General features: G+C 37.2%; 1 protein-coding gene across 11 annotated transcripts in view; it reads left to right on the top strand.

The window, feature by feature from the left end:
• Window positions 1–25,001, top strand: part of ADGRL3 (adhesion G protein-coupled receptor L3) — a 673,676-nt gene that overhangs the window by 567,678 nt on the left and 80,997 nt on the right. For 9 of the 11 annotated variants that reach the window (XM_058169767.1, XM_058169775.1, XM_058169766.1 and 6 more), the window contains 2 exons: window positions 3,104–3,272; window positions 17,002–17,127. In XM_058169767.1, the coding sequence (XP_058025750.1) occupies window positions 3,104–3,272; window positions 17,002–17,127 (295 nt within the window). The remainder of the gene's footprint in view (window positions 1–3,103; window positions 3,273–17,001; window positions 17,128–25,001) is intronic. The other 2 variants (XM_058169772.1, XM_058169774.1) reach the window with 1 other exon arrangement.

Genomic DNA, 25,001 nt, shown 5'->3' with positions numbered 1-25,001 from the left:
AATATTCCTGGTAGTTTACCCACTTTTAGACTCCATGCACCTACTTGCTAATACAGGAATGCTTTGCTCACTGAAATGACGTACTATAGACAAAGTATTCTCCTCTGTACAGAATAGAACTGTCCTAAATCAGGCTAATCCACAATTTATATACCGCAATCTCCTATAGTTAAAAAAAAACCTCTTACAAATTATCAGATTAATCTGGGTCAAAATAACTACAATATTCCAAATCATATAATATTTTGTAACCAAATTCCACCACCAAGGAAAATGGCAGTTCACTTTCCACTACTACATTTCTGTCACCACTATTTTCCTGATAGGTTTTTTTTTCCCGTTCCTTTAGAGACAGTTTTTCTAAAGGATGGAATTGGTGTAGGGCAGGGGTTTCAAACTCGCAGCCCATGGGCCGGATGCATCACTCCAGTTACTTTGCTCCGCAAAGGGGGAAACCATCATGATATGTCACGTGACGGCAACATGACGGCGCAAATTTGACACTTGTGATGTAGGGGCTTAATCTTTCTAAATTATTCCCAAGAGTATTTAGAGGCCTTTTAAGTAGGGCCCTAGAAATTCTTCTTTTGAATTTTGTAGTGATAAACACTGAATGCTTGTTTACTTATTTTTTGTGTGTGTGTTATTAATAAGCTTCATATTCTGAAAACCTAAACTGTTTTCAATAAGTAGACAAGTATGAAGTTAAATAGAACATAAACAGAATAGAAATAGAATAAAAACAATCCAGCCCCTCTCCAGATATTAGTGGAGTTAATGGCTATGGAAGTCAATCATACAATGCCAACTGTTTCAAAGATGCCTAAACACAGGGCCCAGCATCATAAGAGGGAAAGACATTTTAGAGAACAGATGCCTTGTAAGAAAACCTCCACCAACTATCAAGCCAGGGGTGAAATCCAGCAGATTCTGACAGGTTCTGGAGAACCGGTAGCAGAAATTTTGAGCAGTTCAGTGAACTGGTTGCAGAAATTTTGAATATTTCAGACAACTGGCAAATACCACTTCTGGCTGGCCCTAGAGTGGGGAGGGAATGGAGATTTTGCAATATCCTTTCCCTGGAGTGGGGTGGGAATGGAGATTTTGCAATATCTTTCCCCCAGGAGTGAGGAGGGAATGAGGATTTTGCAGTATCCTTCCTCTGCCATGCCCACCAAGCCACACCCACAGAACCGGTAGTAAAAAAATTTGGATTTCACCACTGCTATCAAGCTGCAGGTTGTAGAGCAGACCTGGAGACAAATTTAATTGAAGACAACTGTTTCAGTTTAGTAATACCAGCTCTCTGGGTGACAATCAGCACAGGCTCTCTAGGCTGGCAACCAGCACAGAGATATATGAATGATAATGTTACCTATACAGGAGCCTAGTTGAGGAACTGTAGGTTCCAGAATATTCTGAAGGAAAGTCCTAGAAATTCTGAAGGATTATATTAGTGAGTTTTGAAGTTATGGATGCCTGAATCTGTGTAACCAAGCTATTTTTATTCAAGAATGGGCTCCACAAAGATCATCTGTTTGAGCAGCAATGACAGATCTGGGAAGCCCTTAGGAATATGAACCTGTTCCTTCAGGGGTCTACAGTTCCGTCCAGAATAGAGAATATCTTTAATTCCTATTCCTACCCAGAAGCCACTGATCCACAATGCTTGTGTTCTATTGATGTGGCCCTTATCTGTTTTCCGCTATTGCATTCAAGCAACAATTTCAGACTTGCATGGCCTGTCCTGATTCTGAGGTCACCAAGTAATAGAGCTGGGGTGACACCTCACCCCAAATGTCCTCATTACTGTATCAAGCCACTTCATAGATATTATAGATGGCACTGTAAGTAAATTGAGTCATTCCACAGAAAGACTGTTGGGAGGCCAAACTACAGTACTGTATCCCAATGCTTTGCTCCAGAATAGATGCAGGGCTAGCAGAAGTTCCTAATCCATAGAGCCAATACAGGTTGATACTGAAATCAGTGGTAATTAAATATAGCAGAAAAATACCACAGGAGAACAGATTGAAAGCATTTTCAGAATGGAAAAGGGAAGTGATGAATGATGAATCATGCATTACAATATCACAATGCAAATTTTGCCCATTACATAGTGGTGTGTGCTGTTACATTGATATGTAACTTTCATGTAGACACAAGAAAAAAAGGACAGATGTTACACTATAACATCATGGCACGTGTTTTGTCATTTTGGCATCATGGACAGCAATTGTTGGTTTGTCCATACCATGTCCATACTGATTATGTTCCTCTCGTGGGAAAGTAATCCATCACTTTAGGCAGGGGAGATTCTCTTATAATTAGGCCAGAACAGAACTCAGACTGAAGTGGATCTATAAAATCAGTATTTATTACTAGTTAATAATATACTATTTTGGAATTTCTTCTTTGGAAAAACAAGCAATGTTTCCAACAAAACATTGGGCAAAATTTATTTTGAACACTGTCTAGGTTGTATTTAAATTTTAGGTTTCAGATTATTTAATATAGAACTCACTTGAAAATACATTATGCAAAGAATTTTGGAGCCAGCTAACTGCAGAAAATATACAAAATGTATAACACCATCTGCTAGTGTTCCACCATTGCACTTTTTAAAAATAATAGGACTGTTGTTCTGTTAACTGTCCTTGGGTTTTTTCTCCAGAGTGGTTTCTGTAGGATCGATATGATGAAGCTTTAAAAATTAGGCATGTAAGGGAAGGAGGCAAATTTAAAATATTTTTTTATTTTCTTCTACAGTGTCATATATCTCTATATTTTATTACATCTGCACTGCTCTACTCAAAAACATTTGCTACAAGCCTGTTTTTCTAGAGAGGCATTTTCATGCTCATGACATTTTCCATCTATATATTTTCTTCAGATTATGAATTTGATAATAAAACTGCATTGAATTCAAAAAATTCATTTCTCACAAATATTCACATTCTGCCTTTCTTTTCATCAAAGAATAATCTAAAATACTGTTGTGTTCATTGAATTGTTTTCTTTATCAGTCAAATACACTTCTTTTCTGTCCTTTCTTTTTTCTTTCTTTCTTTCTTTCTTCCTTTCTTCCTTCTTTCCTTGACAGGTCATGGGTTATAGGTGCAATAGCTCTGCTCTGCCTATTGGGACTCACCTGGGCCTTTGGACTTATGTATATTAATGAAAGCACGGTGATCATGGCGTACCTCTTCACCATTTTCAATTCTCTGCAGGGAATGTTTATATTCATTTTCCATTGTGTTCTCCAAAAAAAGGTAAGGATGATGCGATGTTGATTTTGATGATGGTGGTGGTGGTGGTGATTACACTTTGGTTTTTAATTGGTTTGCCTGACAACTAATATAACCTATGGAAAAAAAGAGAGTAGTTATTAATGATCATGGAGCATTTCATTAAATGTGCATTATTTAGAAACACATTTAAAAGTAATCCTTCTGAATTTCTCTCCAAATAGTACTATTCCAACTGATTTTACCTTGGCAACGGTGTAGCACTGAAATCTGCAACTTTTCAGGAGGTAGGGTGTTGACCTGGCTTTTGTGATAGAAGCTTTTGTGATAAGAGAGAACCAATTTAGTATAGTCGTGAAGGTACTAGGCTAGAAACCAGGATACCATGAGCTCCAGTGCTGCTTTAGCCATGAAAGCCAGCTGGATGACCTTGGGCCAGTCCCTCTCAGTCAGCCCAACCCATCTCACGGGGTTGTTGTCGGGAAAATAGGACGAGGAAGTTGTGTTGGATGTGTTTCCTTCCTTGAGTTATTTGTAAAAATAATAAAAGTGGGACAAATGATCAAATATTCTTGAAGAATTTGCTTTTGGCAGATACAAGCTGTTTTTATCTGCTCCATCCAGATAAATGTAGAGTGGGGATTTTGTTAGCTATCAACATAAATTTTCAGTTTCAGTTTATTAGGATCAAAGATCAGCCAAAAGAACTTGCATTTCATTGAACGTAATATTAGTATACATTAAAATATAGAACTTGGGGTGAAAAATACATTTTGAACTATGTCTTTTGAGACTAAGTAGTCTCAATTTTCTTTAAAATTGTAGATCCATCTTTTGTACAGGTAGATACAGAAAATGATAGGCCAGAGAGTTTTAACATATCGTGGATAAATTATTATTAATAAAATAAGTAAGCATATCTTGTCACATCTTGTTAAACAACAAAGAGTTTTTCTAATGTTAATCTTACTTCATAGCATTTAAAACTGCTTTGAATGTCAACAGACATATAAATGGGTTAACTTTATCCATTGGAATTTGAATTAGTTGTTTCCAAGTTGTTCCAGTGATTCAAGGTTTAGGCTTCAAAAAGACTTTGACGGAGTCTTTCACTAAGACTCTAGAGTAAATTTAACACCATTGGGATAAAAGGAGAGGTTTAATTTCTGAGTAACCGAACTCAGTGACTTGTGGGTTCTTTCTAACTCTTTGATTCATTGAAGTCCTTTAATGGATTGCTAACTGATTAAAGAACAGGGAACAAAAAGAAGGAATTAATGGATAATTTTCATAAGGTGGAAGTATCCAAAGTGAGGTCTCCTAAGGATTTGCAGTGAGATTGCTTTTTAATATATTCATAAACCACCTGGAATTACAGATGAGCAATATGGCATACATCTCCAAAATTAATCTTTCCAGCCTAGAAAAGGGACTTTAAAATGGCAAATGTAATTCACTGTAAGCAAGAAGCAAGTGATGAAGTGCCATCCAGGGCCTTAAAATTCTTGGCCACGTACCATATAACAGCATGGAACCTTTAGAGGATTAGAAATATTTCTCCAATGCTTCCTGGAATAGCAATATGTCCACAGAATAAGGCACATTGAGATGGTCAAATCAGGTAGTGAAGAAAAGAAAAAGCAAATATTTAAAATGGACATGAGGAGATAGGTGTGAGTGGAAGCAGGGTTTTTGCAGGGAGATTAGCAAGGGAGTTCCAGGGGGAGACTCATTTGGAGTGTGTACCCTTTCTTTTTCTTTTTACCTATCTTCTTCTTTCAGTCCAATCTAGTCTTCATCTAGAATTTCTCTGTGCTCAATACACCACAGGAAGCAAATAGTGAATATTTCTGTGGGAGTTTGGCGAGGGGAATTCATAGGGAAGGATCCAAGCAACATGGACAAAATAGATAGAATGGACACAGACCCAACAAAAGAGAAGGTGAAGTTGCATTATATGTAAAAAAAATCATTACACCTGTACCCCTTGAATGCATATGGATTCATATAAAAGGAAAAAAGAATGACATTGCCATAGGTATATATTACAGGCCACCCAACCAAGCAGAAGAAATAGATGAACTTTTTGCTAACCAGGTAACTAATGTATGTAGGAAACATACCATAATAGTAATGGGGAACTTTAACTATCGTGACATCAACTGGGAAACAGACTCTGCATGAAATGAGGGATCAAACAGGTTCCTTATGAGCCTAGCTGACAACTTTGTCATCCAAAAAATAGAGGAAACTAAAGGGTCAGCTATATTGGATTTAATTCTTACCAAAAGAGATGAAATGATAGAGGGGATTGAATTTGCAGGAACTTTGGTGAAGAGTGACCATGTCACATTTTAATTCAATATAATGCAGACACACATAATAGAACAAAATCAGACTAGTATTTTAGACTTTAAAAGAACTGATTTCAACAAACTTTGAGCTTGGGAAGGATTCCATGGATTAAAATCTTAAAGATGAAAATAACTCAAAAATTTTTGGAAACTCTAAAAAATGTGGTTATAAAAGCCCAGTGCACGACAATACTGCTGAAAAAGAAAAGTTAGAAATCCAAGATAAAATCAGCATGGTTCTATAAAGAACTTTATGTTAAACTAAAAGACAAAAGGATTAAGTATAAAAAAATGGAAAGAGGGAGCAAAACTAAGGCAGAATACCAGCATATAGCCTGAATCTGCTAGGATGAAGTCAGGAAAGCTTAGGCTCAGAATGAACTAAGACTTGCGACAAATGTCAAAAATAATTTTAAAGTTTCTTTCAACATGTAACAAACAAGAAAAAGATCAAGGAAACAATTGGTCCATTAATGGGAGAAGATGTCAAGGAAATGCAGGCAGTAGGGAGAAAGTGGAGTTGCTTATTTCATTCTTTGTATCTGTCTTATATGCAAAAAGGAAAAATAGCCCAACCTACCAAAAACAGAACCATAAAATACAATTAAAATAGGTAAGAAAATGGTAAGAGAACACATGTCTGCCTAGATGAGTTCAAATCACCAGGACCAGATGGATTACCTAGAGTTCTGCAGGAGCTGGCAGACATAATCTCAGGATCACTGAACTATATCGTTCAAAGATCCTGGAGCACAAGGGAACTATCAGAGGACTGGAAAAGAGCAATGTGGTTCTCATTTTCAAAAAAGGGGAAAAATGGATCCAGGAAACTGCAGACCAATTAGCTTGACATCAGTATCTGGGAAGATCCTGAAAAAGATAATCAAGAAATAGAACTGCAAACACCTAGAAGCAAACGAAGTTATAACTAGAAGCCAACATGGGTTTAACCAAAACAGATTGTGCCAAACAAATCTTATTTCATTCTGTGACTGAATTAGTGGACCAATGAAATAATGTGATCATAGTATACTTGAATTTTGGTAAGGCATTTGACAAAGTAGACCACTAACTACTTCTTATTAAGTTAGAAAAATGTGGACTAGGTAACATCACCACCAGATGGATTTGTAACTGACAGACAAACCACACTAAACGTATAGTCCTTAATGGAACTACAGCTACATGGAGGGAAGTAAGCAGTGGGGAACCCCAAGATTCTGTGTTAGATCCAGTACTCTTCAATATCTATAAACTATTTAGAAGAGGAGCTCATCAAATCTGCAGATGACACCAAGCTGGCCCTAATAGCCAACACTTCAGAAGACAGGCTCAGGATTCAGAATTATTTATTTTATTTATTTATTTATTTTATTTATTTAAATTTTTATACCGCCCTTCTCCCGAAGGACTCAGGGCGGTGTACAGCCGAAGATAAAAACAATAAGTATACAAAGTTAAAATATCAATTTAAAATACCTATTCAATAGTGGCTGAATTAAAACCGTCAGATTGACCTAACCTAAAATACCCCATATAAAATTACAAAGGATTAAAAATTAAAAATTAAAAAGTTTAAAAAATCAGTTCAGTCCCGCTTGAATAAATAAGTGAGTTTTTAATTCCCGGCGAAAGGTGCGAAGGTCAGATATTTGGCGCAAACCGGGGGGAAGGTCGTTCCAGAGAGTATGTGCTGCAACAGAGAAGGCCCTTCCCCTGGGGGCCGCCAGCCGGCATTGCTTGGCGGACGGCACCCTGAGGAGACCCTCTCTCTGAGAGCGTACGGGTTGGTGGGAGGCATAAGGTAACAGCAGGCGGTCCCGTAAGTACCCGGGCCCTAAGCCATGGAGCGCTTTGAAGGTGGTAACCAAAACCTTGAAGCGCACCCGAAAGACCACAGGTCGCCAGTGCAGACTGCGCAGGAGCGGTGTTACCCGGGAGCAAGGAGGAGCTCCCTCGATCACCCGCGCAGCTGCATTCTGGATTAACTGGAGTCTCCAAGTGCACTTCAGGGGTAGCCCCATGTAGAGAGCATTGCAATAATCCAGACGGGAAGTGACGAGAGCATGAGTGACCGTGCATAAAGCATCCCGGTCCAGAAAGGGACGCAACTGGCGGACCAGGCGAACCTGGTAAAAGGCTCTCCTGGAGACGGCCGTCAAATGATCTTCAAACGACAGCCGTCCATCCAGGAGAACGCCCAAGTTGCGTACCCTCTCTGTTGGGGCCAGTGACTCGCCCCCAACAGACAGCTGCGGTTGCAGCTGACTGTACCGGGGTGCCGGCATCCACAGCCACTCCGTCTTGGATGGATTGAGTCTGAGTCTGTTTCTCCCCATCCAGACCCGTACGGCCTCCAGGCAACGAGACAGCAGTTCAACAGCTTCGTTGGGGTGGCCCAGGGTGGAAAAGTACAGCTGAGTGTCATCAGCGTACAGCTGATAACTCACCCCGAAGCCACTGATGACCTCGCACAACGGCTTCATGTAGATGTTGAACAGGAGAGGCGAGAGAATCGACCCCTGAGGCACCCCACAAGTAAGGCGCCTCGCGGTCGATCTCTGCCCCCCTGTCAACACCGTCTGCGACCGGTCAGAGAGATAGGAGGAGAACCACCGATAAACGGTGCCTCCCACTCCCAAACTCTCCAACCGGCGCAGCAGGATACCATGGTCGATGGTATCAATGATCTCATCAGACTTGAACACTAGGCTTTATCTAATAAAATGAATTTCAGTGGTGAGAAAAGTAAGGTTGTTTTTTTTGTTTACATTTATATCCCGCCCTTCTCCGAAGACTCAGGTCTCATTCTATTTGTATATTTTTTTACAAAGTCAACTTATTGCCCCCCCAACAATCTGGCTCCTCATTTTACCTACCTTATAAAGGATGGAAGGCTGAGTCAACCTTGGGCCGGGCTTGAACCTGCAGTAATTGCAGGCTACTGTGTTCTAATAACAGGCTTCTTAACAGCCTGAGCTATTCCGGCCCCTTTTATTCTTGAGGTGGGGGGAATCCAAAATGTACAAGTATAGAATAGGTGGTACCTGTACCTATAGAATAGGTGGTACATGGCAGTACCTATGAGAGGAATTGTGGAGTCCTAGTGGACAATCACTTAAATATGAGCCAATACAATCCTAGACTGCATTAACAGAGGGATAGAATCAATATCTCATGTGGTGTTAGTACCACTTTATAATATCTTGATAAGACCAAAGTGCATCCAGTTTTGGTCGCCATAATGTGAAAAAGAATGTTGAGACTCTGGAAAGAATGCAAAGAAGAGCAACAAAGATGATTAGGGGGCTGGAAGCTAAAACATATGAAGAAATTGGGTATGTCTAGTCTATTGAAAAGAAGGACCCTGGGTGACATGATATCAGTGTTCCTATATTTGAAGGGCTGCCAGAAAGAAGAAAAGTGTTCAGCCTATAGCACCACAAAGCAGGACAAGAAGCAGTGGATGAAAAATAATCAAGAAAAGAACCAAGCTAGAACCAAGGAGAAATTTCCCAACAGTGAGAACAATTAATCAGTGGAATGCTTGCTTTCAGAAGATGTGGATGATCCATCACCAGAGGTGTTTAAGAAGAGATTGGACAGCCATTTATCTGAAATAGTTTAGGGTCTCCTGCTTGTTAATCTGGTCCCTTCCAACTCTGTTATTTTGTTAACTATCTGTTCTGTTAAATAGTGACGCTGACTGGCACCTTTAAAAAAGTGATTGTGTTACCCTTGGATCTGTAATATCCAGGAGGAGGAGGAACTGAAAAAACTCAGACCTGTATACTGAACTCCAGAAAACCAGACTTTGAGTTGCTCAGGGGAAATGTAGGTGAGAACCAGTGCCTTGAAATCCTAAAAAAGAAAAACATCCAGGAGGGATAGGAGATGGGAAATTCTATAAAATGAGATATTGAAGAAGCCATCAGAAACAATTCCCATAAGAAGGAAAAAATGGGACAAAAGCTAAAGAATCCAGTTTGGATACATGCAGAATTTTCTAAAATGTTGAAAAGCAAAAAGGACATGCTTAGCCAATGGAAAGAGGAATGATTACAAGGCAATTTGGGCCTCTGGTGGCTCAACGGACTAAGTCTGTCTGCTATTAACACAGCTGCTTGCAATTACTGCAAGTTCAAGTCCCACCAGGCCCAAGGTTGACTCAACCTTCCATCCTTTATAAGGTAGGTAAAATGAGGACCCAGATTGTTGGGGGCAATTAAGTTGACTTTGTATATAATATACAAATGGATGAAGACTATTGCTTAACACATTGTGAGCCGCCCTGAGTCTTCGGAGAAGGGCGGGATATAAATTCAAATAATAATAATTTTTTAAAAAATCTAGAAAGGACCTCTATCAGATAAACTAAAGCTCAGAATGAATTGAGACTTAGGAGAGATACCAAAATAAATAAATTAAAATGGTATGTTAGAAATAAAAGGAAAACCAGAGATAATACAGATCCACTGTGAAGAGAAAATGGTGCACAATATTCAACCTTTTTAACAGATTTTGTATGTAAACATAGGATGATTGAAAAGTGGCTTTCCAGCAAGCCAGAAACTTGTTATGTTTGTTCTCCCTTTCTCTGATATCCAAAGTTACTCTGTTAGCACCCACCTACGTATTATTTTGCAACGGCCTAACATAGAACTCATTTTTTTATCAATAAGACTACATAGAAACTGGCTCCTGAATGGCATGTTTTGATCTTAAGAATGACCATCTACCTCGAAAAGTGAGTCAGCAAGCTGGCTAGTAGCTGCCTGCTACTTTTCATCCGGTTCATTTCCACTTGAGAAATAGGGCAGGGATCAGCTTGATTCTACTAGTCATCTTGATTAATCTATTAAGATTTGTGTCACTATTAAAATTGTTCATCTTTTCATGACCTATTTCTATTTGGAAATGGAAATGTTATGAGACTATTGTGAGTCACTTAAGCACAGTTCGTCATGGAAAAATAGCATGCCGATAAGGATAGTAATGGAAGGATGTCTTTGAAATCCAATATATGGCTTGGGGAGCACATAAACAAAAGGCAAGGAGGCACATAAGAACTGTTTCATGCCATGGTTAGAAAAGGGTGGATAAATGTGATAAGTTTAGCCTTAACAATATGATGTCTGATGTATTCTGGCACCCTGAAAAGGCTCAGTAGTTTCTCAGTAGTTTCTTGATTAGTCCCAAGGATTACTACTATAATTATACAGTATTACTACTCTTACTACTGCTGCTCATACTAAATAACAGCTGCAACAGGTACCTTTTTTGATTGTTTTGAATAAGGAATCAGCAGTGAAATGGTCAAACTCAAATCACTTGGCAGCTAAAACAAAAAAATGTAATTAAAAAAATTGTCCAACTTGAAGAATGGTTAAAATAGCAAATGTAGTTTGATGGGACTACAAGTTGTAAAACAGTGAAATCAACAACAACAACAACAATAATAATAATAATAATAATAATAATAATAATAATAATAATAAATAATGTACTTGGTACAAGAATGTTATAAGATACATCAAGAAATTGTAGCTTCCTGCAATAAAACCAGCGGAACTGCAAAAAACTGCACTACTTGGAATATCATACATCTTAAGAAGATGCTGGGTCGATACCTAGGATGCTGGCAGCAACCCGTATCAACCATCAGCGCCAGTCAATGATATTTGTGATACATTTTTAAATGTTCAGTTGACTGAGTTTCATGTTTAACGAATAAAAGAGATGATGATGATGATGATGATGATGATGATACCCCAAAAATATTGGTAGGCTCTTATAAAATATGCATGTTAACAAAATTTCCATTTGTCAGTTCCAAAAGGCCACATTGCTTGGATCCACAACATATACTACACCAATTTAATATGACATCCAACGTCCTATGGAAGAACTGGATGGAATGAAGGCTAAAACCTGCTAAACCAGCTGTGATTTCACATTTTTCTGTCTTATAATTTATTGTTTAGCTATTATGCCAAATCAAAATAAAAAATATTTTATAGAATGATAAGACCACTTGTTATGAAGTAGAGTAAAAGACATACCGGTAACTAAATGAAAATTAAAATGGTATTTCTGTGTCATCCCTATAATTAACCAGTCAAATCCACACATGCAGTTCTCAGTTATGCTATTTTGTTCACATAAAGGGCCATACTATATATAATTTTGGAGTTCTGACCTCACATGAAATAAGTTGTTTTAATGCAAATGCTATCTAATTTGGAATCCAAGATATGACTGTCTCTTTCTTATACAGTTGACATTCAAATAATATATGTGCTGTGTCCTCTATCTCTGGAGCTTCAAAAAAGAAAGTACATTCATCATAAGAAACTTGGGTAAACCTTCCATTTTTTAACCATTGTGTCCAGCTGCCCAAATCTCACTCAAATAAATACATCCCTAAAGTTCTTGAGCATTTCTGTATTTAATACTTAGTAATTAGGAAGGTGTGTTTAAAGTAGCTAATCCATTTCAATGTGCTGGATTACTGAGGATAGCAGTATCTTTCGGAGTATCTATAGTATATCCAAAATTCTTTGTGCAGAAATCTTTTCTCTTGTCTCCCAGAAAAATCAGGCAAGAAACAGAGAGGCCAAATATTCCTGATATAATTTGTCAGTTGTGCAATCCAAAAGGTCCCTAATTGAGATTTTGAAATTGTATCTTAATAGAATACTATTAGATACAATTTTGGAGGTCTTCAGTTTCATAGCCTTGATTTGCACCAATAATTGTATGGCCTGATTTTAGACAAAGAACAAATTGTTTAAATTCCTAATTCAACTCTAAACTCTGCAGGTGAGGTTATTTTATTGACACCCAAAATACACTACTCAGCTACTCAGAATACACTAGCATCACTACTCAGATGCTATGATTGTGTTTGTTCTAGTAATGGCATGCATTGTAAGTCCCAAACTTCATCTCCATATAAAAGCATAGTGGTAGTGTTGATTTTGCATGCATAGAATCTGAATTGAATGCTTTGTAATTTTTAATATTGAATTTATACCTGCCCTTCTCTGGGTGAACTTCCTCAATGATAAGGGAATCAAGATCCAGTCTCATATAAGACTACATCTAAATAAGGAGAGGTGTTGGCTTGCTCAATTGACTCACCATTTAATAGCCATCTATGGCTGAGATGGTGTTTTTAAAAACCATGATCTTTATTTTGATGTATTAATAATCAAAGAATTATTAGGGCAGTAGTAGCCAAGTCTTAACAATCTATGCAACCCAAAATAGAATAGTAAAAATCATACTGTCAACATATAGTAACATTTGTCAAGTACCTTAGTTGTGTGTAGTACAGAATCCTTCATCAGTGATGGTAAGTCATTAATATATAGAGTGTATAGCAATGGTGCAACTATGCACCCTTGTCTTACTCCTTTGTAAGTAAGACAGTCAATCCTCCTTGTTTAACCCTAAACCACACCCTGAAGCAGTTTACAATATACTCTTTACAGTATTTGTATAAAGAACCTTGGTCAATGCAAGCAGGCTGTGTTCTGTATTGAGGACAATTAATTTCAATTTCCTCTATAATATTTTTCTATTTAATCAAATGCTGCACTAAGGTTTATGAAGACAGCAATCAGCTGTGTCCCCTTACTGACTATTTGGTAATTAGATGCTTCAAGACAAAGCAATAGTGGATCGACCATGCCTAAAGCCAGTTTGTTCTTCTGCAAGAATGTGCAGTACTTGCCAACTCTCAACTCTCCTCAAGAGGAACCTGGCATATATTTATTAGATATCTATTAGATGCATGAGCCTGTAATTGCTAGAATCCTTTTTAGGAACTATAACTGCCATCTTCCCCCTGACTGTGATATGGCAGATACTATTTATATGTATAAATAAACCAACCAAGAGAGGGGCTTGTGGTTGAGTACTTTTTGAATAACTTGGCTGGTAGAAAGCCCTCAACAGGGCTTTATTTATTGCTCTTCATGCCTTTTGTAATAGATTTAATCTTGTTTTTCTAATACTGGTGGTCAGAGGGGTGTAGTTTCAATAGGTGGTAAATTGCTATTTAGTAACTGTTTCTCAACAGGTTCCAGAGAGCAAACAGTTGATGATAATAATTTCCCCAATCCTCAGCTGTGATTGGTATATTGAATATGAATCTCCATTCTTTCAGGATCCCAGCTACAGAGTGCCAAAATATAGCTGAATTATGACTTCTTGCTGACAGCTCATGTCCTGATCAATTTGAAGCAGCATGGCTTTTTCTCCCCTTTGATTTAACGAGCTTTTTGTATCCTCTTCTTAAAGACAGCATCCTAGCCTTATATATACAAAGGAATGCCTCTGAGCAAATCTCATAACTGTATCTTCAATTGCTTTTTCATCAAATGACACTCATTGTCAAACCTGGGAGATTTATCTATAAGGAAACTTTTGGAGGAGGGTTTGGATAATAGATGTCTTTTCTCAACATGTGGCACAACTTTATGAATGCATAGAAGATTGACTGTGGACCGCTAAGACCCAACTGATAGCATTCTCTGATTTGAAACTATACAGCATTACCTTGGTAGACATATTTTGGACCATATTAACTATTTTATTTTATTCTGATTCATCTCTCAGTTAGTTATAAACCATGGTACATGAACTTAAGTCCAAAGAAACTAGGAACTTCCCACTCACTGGCTGGTGATCACTCTCTTGGATAGATAATGACCTCTGAGAACGTCAGCTTTACTTTTTGATACACAAATTAAATCTAACATGTTTGAGTGTAAGGTCGATGGAGGGGTATACAGAATCGTTATCCTTGCCTCCCAGAATTAGAAGATCATATTTAAAAATCAGCAATGTCAAGTTTAGACCAGCAGTATTATCTTTATCTTTTGAATGCCAATGATGATTATCAAAAAAATTATTTGGGAGTTCACTATATTGACTGTAATCATATCATGTAATAAAGGAATGTATTTGGTGGCATATAAACATTTACCAGTACAAGCTCAACACTTTTATATCTGAATTTCACGGCCAGTATATGAAGCCATTATTCCTATTATATGATTTCTCACCCTGCCATTGCAATTCTACCTTAGTAAGAATACATAATCCCCTTGAAGCTCTCCCTTTATACCTTAATTTTTGGGCACTATTGAAAATCTGGGAGTTGTAATGGGTCACTCTCTCCTGCTAGGCATTGTAAAACTATTTTATCAAATTCAGAAAAGAATCTCACCAAATCATATATATTGATTATATATATATAATGATATTCTATACTAGAAACTATTCTAGAATTGTTTCAAATTCAAAGAAATTTTATTTTGAGCTCAGAAATTAGGAATTTCATCTTTCATCTTCACCTTTCTGAAATGAAAGGGACACAATCGGGACACTTCCAGGTAGAACATGTGTGTGGAATTTGCTCTTAAACTTGGCACAATTCTAACTTTTTTTTTTAAAAGGGATCAGTTAAAATCTGTAGGTATTCATACATCTAATGACACCAAGGGCACATTCTAGATGCCAAATTCAGAATATGTTAGCTAAATATTTCCCCCTTCAATAACTTTAAAGTCCAATTGAGAAAAGTAATGCAAAATAGCTAAGTAGAATTTCCAGAATCTGAAGCATTATACTTCAGAAGTGAGTAACTGGATATAAAGGCTTTCTGGAAGATGTCTAGCTACCACTGAAGAGAAAGCATTATATAATACTGATCCTTGATCTGAATGGGAAACAGGTCAATCTTAGACAATCTAAGATCAATCTTAGACAAGTAAACAGTTCTCTAGCATATGGTGAATTAAAAATGATTAGTATATTTAGCTTAGTAGGAGTCTGGATGCTTCTGTGATCTCATGGGCATTATTTTACCTGGATTGAACGTTAGTAATTCTTTTGGTGAGCTCTTGTAAGCATGTGATTATGTCATCAGTATCTAGCTACCCAGCTTCTCTTGGTCTTTAATTCTAAGAAACTGAGAATGTTTCTTAATAATCAGTGTAACTTCTCCTTTTCCATTGTTCATGTTCTTTTAAAGAAATTATATCTTTTCATTGCTATATTTCACTTATAGATTTCTTATTAGGTCTCAGTTAATAGATATAACCATAATCTTATTAGAATATAGAAAGTGAAAATAATGAAATTTATGAGTAATGATCTTTCTGAATTTTTTAATTGAACTATTCTCTCACATCCTCATACTGGGCACAAATCCTTTGTCATAAGTCATTTTGTTTATTGTAGGAAAAGAAAGGTAGAATACTAATAAACCAATAAATGAAGTCCTTACATTAAGTCCTTCTGAGTAGCAATCTCCAACTAGCACAAAATTCAGCTAAAACATTTTTAATCAAGAAGAAATTTCTCATCACAGTTTAGCCAGCAGTGAAATGGCCTCATGGAATGGAATTTGAGTTAAAAATGGTTGACAATCATTTTGTATGGCTTGCATTAATAGCCAGAAAACTGTGTTTGTCTGGAACTGCAGTTGATTTATTTATTAAGGATCGATTGGTTGAATTGGTTATTCATTCAACTTTTCTAGTCATATTGAATATTTAACGAGCAATCAAAACATAATATTCAAAATTTAAAACAAATATTAAAATTATAATAGGAAAATATTTAAGTAAGGTTTGTTTTCATTTCCAAATTTATGCTCTGGTTTTTTTCCCTTTATTTATACATTTCTACTGCAATAGACTTTGGCTAAATGCAAATAAATATTGACTTAACAATTAATAGAATATAGGGGTTTTTCATGTAAATTGATTAAAAATGTAAATTATAAAAATATCTGCATCTTAGTGGCTATATTACAAATAATAATTTGCTGAGAAATTAAATGGAATAGAGTGGGCAAGAAACATGCGTGACCTTGATGCTGATTATATTTCTTCTGATCTATGTAGCCATTGATAGGATATATTGTTCTATTCTACTCCATATTGAAGAGGTTTTAGATGGACTTGCTCTGCTTTATATTTTCTCATGCTCTTAAGTTTGCTGGTTTATATTTTAAGTTTAAAAAATTCAATCATCTTGTACTTATCTATGTTGAAAGGTGATTATATGAATGAATGAACCATAAATGCAAAGATATAGAGCAAAGATATTGGCAAAGGAAAATAGAAATTTATGAATTAGATAGATAAACTTTCCTTTTGTACCTCCAAAATACCTGATTTTATTTCATATTACTCCTTGAAAAGTCTGGATTTTTAATTGAACACCTTCATAGCAAATACTATATATTTTAAAATATGACAGTAGCAGCCCTAATAGATATCCAGAAACTATTATAATTGAATCAATTTCCCAATACAAAATCATTTTCAAAATTGAAGAATGGATTTCCTGCTAATAAATATCACAATTTAATTTGTTAGGTACGTAAAGAATATGGGAAATGCCTGCGTACACATTGTTGTAGTGGGAAAAGTACAGAGAACTCCATCGGCTCAGGAAAAACTTCTGGGTCACGAACTCCTGGACGGTACTCCACAGGATCACAGGTAAAAAGTACTTCTTAAGTTGCACAATTTGTTACCTTGCCCAAATAATTAACTTTTCAGTCATAATTATTAGAGTTCTTTTCAGCTCAGTTTCTATAGCAGCTTGCTTATGTAGTATCTACACAGTAGGAAAATGGGCTGACTGGGATTTATAAAATATAAGATTTTCAGTGCATGTCAGATTTTGCCCCAGATTTCTGTGTTTTGAGAAAAAAATTACTTAGCTATTGTTATTAATTGCATCCCATTGTTACTTTTGAAAAAACATGTTCAACATGGCTAACAGGAAAAATATATAGAAAATATTACAAAAATACAGTCTTACAGGTATTGTCATCCTGACTTGTTCAGAATTTTGAAAAGCTCAAAATGAAAAGTTCATTTTGGCCAGGGGTCCCATTTTTTGTCATGCATGCCTAGGCACAGATCCTTCATTTCTCTTTGAGGGCCACATCGTAGCACTTTTGATGATATGCAATTATTTTTTTTCCTATGTAATTTATTTCTAGAAATATTAACAAATCCTTGGAAGGAGATGTGGACAGGAATAAGCAAGATACAATTAACAATGAGTCCCTGCAACTGGTTTTCCATTAGTCTTGGTACCATATCTTGGGGGTCATAAGCTTTTCCTTCATGTGATTGCAGAGTTGTCTTTTGTGTCTTGGGAAGACTTGATGGGTATCTATATATGCTTTAGGCATTTAGTTAAAAAAAGCTTTCTGCAATTGCTCATCACAGCTACAAGCAAATCATTAGATGTAAATCATGAAAGCCACAGAGGTACAGAAGGCCCACCATTACTGCTCTGGCACTCAATACTTTCATGATGTCTTCAAAATCTTCTGGAAATTATCATGCTTTGTCGCGTGCTTGTTCTATGTCAACTACTCAAATTTGCTAGCACTCAAGCAATAGAATGAGTGAGTGAGTGAGATTGGTGTGACTTTGGGTTCTTCCACATAAATTGTTAACCATAGGCAGCAATGCTTCAGCAGTCTCATTGAGAGGCTTGAACAGATCACATCAGCTTCACCCAGTGGTGGGTTCCCAAAATATTTACTACCGGTTCTGTGGGTGTGGCTTGGTGGACGTGGCATGGCTTGGTGGGCGTGGTTTGATGGGCGTGGCAGGGGAGGGATGCTGTAAAATCTCCATTCCCACTCCACTCCAGGGGAAGGTTACTGCAAAATCCCCATTTCCCCCTGATCAGCTGGGACTAAGGAGGCAGAGAATAGATGGGGGTGGAGCCAGTCAGAATTTTTACTACTGGTTCTCCGAACTACCCAAAATCTCCGCTACCAGTTCTCCAGAACTGGTCAGAACCTGCTGAAACCCACCTCTGGCTTCACCTTGCCCTGTCCCAGCATGCATGGCAACTTGCAGTTGAGTTTCCTTGTCTCATCTGATCCATGTATGATATTTTCCAACTTATTCTTGCACTTAATTTTATTAAGGCAATGTCTGTCTTCCTATTAGTCACTCTGTGGAGCTACTGGTTCATATATACCTTTCTGTTCACTGGTCACAGTTTCCACATTCTGTATACAGTGAGAAAGGCAAGCCCCTATAAATCCTAACTGGTTCACCATTTCCTATCTGCATGTACAACAGGTATATCAATGGTTAAGCCAAGTGAGAGATGATCAGAAAGGACTGGATTTTTCACACACATACAGTGCACCCTGCAGTAAAAAGAAGACAGGCTTAAAAAATGTGTAAATTTGGATAGAGATTCTTGGAAACAGGCGACCCCTTGGGTAACCCAGTTCCAAACCATGTAGGGCTTTAAAGGTGACAACTAGCATCTTAAATTGCATCCAGGAATACACCAGTAACCAATGCAGCTCATGCAAAAGTGGTGTTATATGTGTGTTGTAAATCTGGCACCTTTTATTACCCATGCGGCTGCATTCTGCATCAGTTGAAGCTTTTGAATCTTCTTCAGGGGCAGCCCCATGCAGAGCAAATTTGCAGTACCTAAATGAGAGGTTACAAGGGCTTGAGTTACTATGAACAGAGCCTCTAGGTCCAAGAATGAATGCAACTGACACACCAAATGAAGGTGTACAAAGTCTCTCCTAGCCATGGCTACCAACTGCAGGAGCCATGAGTCTAGGAGGAGACCTGGATTGTGCATAGGGTCTAACCCCATCTGCAACTGAAGATGGAAAATCCTTGTCCCCACAGGGTCCAAGAACCCATAGCAACTCTGCTTTGCTAGAGTTAAGTTGGAGCTTGTTTCATCCCATCCAGTCCCCCAAATATGCCACTGTTCTAGAAAGATGGGATACTTAATTTATTTTCTTTGGGGGGGGGGAAGGTATTTGTTTATGAATATAAAACAGAGAAGATGAGCACTGAATGGCTGTGATGTATCTTGGTGGGCAGGAATGAAACTTTACCAACTACTACCAGAACTGGTCAGATTAGCCATAATAAATTGTTTCTAGTGTCTTGGTGAGTGAAATGGTATGAACAGCCCTGCTTTATTCTAATTTTGAAATATAGAGAAAAATGGATAATGGAACAGTCTGTCATCTGGAAATATCCATAATTGTCTGGATGAACAGTGTTAGAGAAAGGAAAAGATCCCCCCCCCTCTCTCTCTCCCCCTCCCTCCCTCTCTCTCTCTCTCTCTTCCCCCCCTTCTTCCCTTTTTGGTGTTTCTGCTTGGACACTTGAATGAGATGCCTTTCCACAACCCAATGTTTTATTCCATAGCCCAACTTCCAGTGCTGTAGCCCCTTTTTTGTAGTAGACCCATGAAGTTACTCACAATTCCCTTTCAGTGCCTTTCAGGGTGCTGATCTCAGACTCTTTTCCATTATTCTATTGCTTCACAATAAATATCATGAAACAGTTCAGCCTTCTCTATGTTCCTTTCAAAGGAGACATGTTCCTCATTTCTTTCTTTCCTTCTGTTATCAACAGCTGCCTCAGATTTAACTTGCCCATCTCCTATATAATGTGCTTCCAGAATAGACTAAAATAGTGACACTACTTTTTTTAAAAAAAAAAAGACAAAACACTGGTGCAGTTTCCTATTTTGAGCTTGTCCTTTAAAAAGGGCTCTACTACATCAGAATAGGTTGTATTGTTGGGAAGGGAATGATCTAAACAAAGAAAGAAAACTAAAGCCCTGAAGAGCTAGGAGAGAACAGAAGCAGCAATGAAAGGGAGAGAGTGACACCAGAATGGCAGCAGTGGTCCAGGGACATCAGAGGACCCAAGCTTTAACAGAAATTCAGTCACTAGTAGTGCGCCAGAAAACAGCTCACAGTGCCGGCATTGAAAAGCAACCCAAAGACTAGCTGTTCCTTTGAGATTTCAAGAACGTATCTAAGGGTACAGCTTCAGGCCTAGAGCAATTATAAGCAGCAGAAGAGAGTCTATGAAAAATAAAACTCCAACTCTTATCTGACTGCAGGACCAAGTGCTACCTTGTCCACACCTTGTTTTCACTGTGAAAAAATATACTTTTCAATAAGTATAGCACAGAAAACATAGCATAAAATCCAAGTTACTGGTTAAGAGATAAAATGGGATCTTGGATTATAAGTGATAAGACTAGTGGCACTGTTATGGTCCACCAGCAGCTTGCAGAGCTGGCAGTGGAGTTGGACAGTGAGGAGGCTGGGGAGGACAATGGGCCAGTCCTGGAGTCAGTGGAAGGCCTGGATGAGGGCTCTGCGTCAGAGGCAGAGATGGGGCCAGGGCCATCTGGGAGCAATGCATGGACTCCAGAGCCTCCAGAGGTGGACAGCAGAGAGGCAGAGCAACAGGAGGAGCCTGTTCCTAGTGCACACATGCAAAGAGCTGCCAGAAGGCAAGAACAGCTAAAGCAAAAAGGATGACTCGGGAGTAAGGCCAGGAGATGATTGGCCCCTCCCATAAGGCTTAAAAGAGCAGCAACAGCTCTTGAGCTCTTTGTAGGAAAACAACGTTGCTACATTGGTTTCTAGTCGGCGTCTCTTGTTTCTGAACTTCGTGCGGCTTTGCCAAGAAAAGCCTTTGGCAGGATGCCAAAGAAGACAAAGGTTTGTGATAAGGCCAAAGGACTTTTTCTGAAGGATTTGTTTTGGAATTAATTTGGACTAAACTGAGAATGAAGTAAATTCTCAGCTGTTCTAATAAAGTATGTTTAGGATTGATTGTGTCTGGTAATAACTACTTGGGCCTAGGTCACAACAGGCATAGGGATAGAATACATGAGTAGGTTAAACAACTTTAGGAAAAATGTTTAAGAACAAAAAAGATTGAACACTCAGTTATAAAAAACTTTTTATAATAAAAAGCCTGCTTATAGGAATTGCCTTCTTCCCTGCCTGACTGTGTCCCCATCCCCAAACTGAACCTATAACTCTTTCCTTCTGCAATTTAGCAAGTATTTGTCTGCCACTTTCTTTTTAGCTTGGTCTTCTCTCTTCTCCTGTAAACAGGGGGTCTTCTTTTATGTAATCTTCCTATTGCAGAAAGGGGAAGGGTACAGTGAAACTCTGGTCAGACTTCCCCCACAAGAATCTTGGTAAAGACTGCTGAGAAATGCTTGCTGCTAGCTGTTTTAAAAATGGACTTGGTGGGTTAGTTCGTGCTCATGGGCACCACACCAGAAACTCATCTCTCGTGGCATTGATCATTCAACATTTAAGTTTTTTAGTTGGTAAACACAGGAACAGATTCGAGGATGATGGGGGGGGTTGCAAATTTACTTTTGCATTAAAATGCATAAGGAGTTTTCTTCTTTACCTTTACTTAGGAAACAGCACATGGGGGGGGTTGATAAAACACACTGCAACAAAGCAACACAAACTACATACATGCACTTGATGTCATGACACAGGTGTTAAAGGGCAGTGCTGTATCACAGTACTATGTCAGAATGCACATTTTGTTGCTTTGGCATTGAATGGACTTCTGTGAAATAGTATCACATAATGCTGGTTCTCAACTGATCAACAGAAGATTTCTGAACAAGGTTTAAAGTTTTGGTTGGAACGCAAATGAAATCCTAACAGCTCAGGATACTTCGAAGGGCATTGCTTCCACATGGTTCTCACTAGTTAAAGATTTGATCTGCTGGCTTTCCAGTCAATGCCTGGATACCTTGGAGAAGATGTTTTCAGTGGCCCTAAGGAAAACCAAAGCTGCCTTCAAGTCAGGCTCAACTCTGACAATGATAGGAAAGGTTTATAAAGTAGCAATACTGGTATTCTTCAAGCATCATTCTTTTTCTTTTAAATTTTTCAAAGCCTTTATCTAAGTAATTTGCACTCCTGCAAATATGATTGGTTTTGTAATGTTTCTTAGCCAGATTGTTTGTTAATCTGAATTAATTGTTCATTAGTTAAATGGAAGTTCCTTATTGTTAAAATACAGAGCAACCAATAATAATAAATATATAAAAAGCAAATGTTCTTTTTAAAAATGCTAAGAACAGATAAAACAGTCAAAAAGTGCTAATGTTATTCATATCTTTAACATGATTTAAAAGTCATTAGTATCTTGTGAAAGGATTTTTGACCCAGAATTTCACAAGTGAAAGCGTGGGGTTCATGCTGAGTGATATGCAGAAAAATGAGAAGAACTTAACCAGAATTTGCAGGCTAAAACGGTTACTTTTGGAACCTCATCTTTGCCATTTCAATTTGCAGATTTGGAAGGTTAGGCAAAGTCTTCCAGACCCCTGTATATTAAAAAAAATATGTGTAAAAGATTACCTGTTCACAGGTGTTCTTTGTATTCCATCCCTTTCCTTGCTTCAATTTTGGCAAATCTTTATCCAAAAAAAATTAACAATAGCTTGAAGTATGCTTGTGAGAGAAGGAAGCTCAAGTCGGGTATGAATGAACCTTAACATGATTTTTCTAGATCACACCAAGCATATAGCAGAGAAGTATTGAGAATTTTTAAGCCCAGGCATCTGCCAAAAAGAAGGAACCTGTAATATTTTATTTATTGCATGCTATTTTTTATCATAACATCAGAACTGTTTCACAACTTTCCAGGTTTCTGTAGCACTGAATAACTATTTTCTTAGTATGGTTTGAAATTTCTGCAGAGGAAAAATGAACTTTGTGTTGGAGTACAATAGCAATATTTTACCTCTAGATAATAATTGACATTTGTTTCCTGCACAGATTAATGAAATGGTTTGCAACTATTATGGCATGCAGGTTTATTATACACCTATTTATTTAATTGGCACCTTTTCGTCCAGAAGCTCAAGGCAATGTACATGATATCTTATCCCACCTCTTTTTCTGTCCCTGTTAGATAGATTGAGTTGAGATATATAGAGAGATAAATTAAATAATAAAATAAATAATTTTATTAATAAATAAATAAATAATAAATAAATTAAATAATTAAATAATAATATAGAGATAAACTATAAGGGGCGTGCATAAGAGCACAAAAGTGCCTACCGTTCCTGTCCTATTGTTCCCTTTATTATATCTAATTAATATAGCTAATGCATATTCTTTACTTATATATATATATATATATATATATATTCATGATATGTTTTTTACTTATGACAATGTTTATGTATACTGTTATGACAAAATTAAATAAATAAAAAAAATTATAGGGTAGTTAGTTAGCTAGCTAGTTAGTTAGTTAGGCAGGCAGGCAGGCATATGGCAGATTTGAATCAATTTTTTACCCCGAAATAACCCTTTATTTCCACACTCCTGAATGACTGAAATTATATTACTATTGATTCCTAATAAAAAAGACACCAAAAAATTTCTATATGTAGATTATAATTATAAACATTATTTCTATATTTTATTCCTGCAAAACTATTATTTAATAAATAAATAATCACTTCTTATGATTGATACTTTACTAAATTGTATATAATAATAAACACAGCAGCAGGCATGTGCATGAACAATATTTTTTAAACTTGTTTTGCTACTTTCCACATCTCAGAATGAAAGCCAGTTACCATAATTAAAACCAAAATTAAAAATATTCAGTTAAAAGCCTGTTTTAAAAAGTATGTTTTAAAAATCAGTAAGCCAACAAAGAGCTATTGGTATCTGTGAGGGGAAGGCTAGGAAAGGACATAATGGAACATGCATCATAATCAAACTCTCCCCTTACACATTTACATATGTTGTGCAGAAATCTGAATCTGAATATATGCTATGATACCACATTGCAGTTTTCATCATTTTGATGTCATCACAATCAGAAACAATAGAGAAATTTCCATAGAAAGGGAATTCACATTAAATCTTCTAAATTGGAAAATTGGCTCCTAAACTGGTGGATTTCCAGTTGATTGGTTCAAAAAAAATCTCATTTTATTTTATTTTATTGCAGGGTGATAATAATGCATCTTTAAGTAAATGTCACTTTTAAAAAAAAAAAAAAAATGGTTCTCCTATAAGTCTATCCAGTTCTAATTCTCATTCCTTGATTAATGTGGATGCTGAGATACTGGCAGAGAGATCTATCAATATTGGCTATTATTAGCTATTATTATTATAGATTGAATGTGAGTGCACTCATTTCAGATGGGTTTTGACCAGATGGTACTATGGAGCTGTAATTGTGCTTCTTGATAACGTGGGATGTGAATCCTTTCTTTGTGACTGGCTTGAGGTCTGGTAATATCACTAAAGCGATGATAAACAATTATGTATCTTGGGCTGAGGCCATCCAAAGTAATACTATCAAGGTCTTGTCCCAAATTCTGAAAGCTATCCAGGTCTTGATGTAGGAGGAGCATAGTGAGGCTCAATCCTAACAAGAATGAATGACTGCAAATATTTGAGCTCCAGGTCTTGGGATATCTTCCATTTTTTTATCGTGGATGGGTTGCATTTGCTCATCCAACATGGTGAACTACTGAGGGT

This window comes from Ahaetulla prasina, chromosome 2, assembly GCF_028640845.1.
Source record: "Ahaetulla prasina isolate Xishuangbanna chromosome 2, ASM2864084v1, whole genome shotgun sequence".
NCBI lineage: Eukaryota > Metazoa > Chordata > Lepidosauria > Squamata > Colubridae > Ahaetulla > Ahaetulla prasina.
The sequence above is the reverse complement of the archived record's forward strand: the minus strand, read 5'-3'. Positions and strand labels throughout refer to the sequence as shown.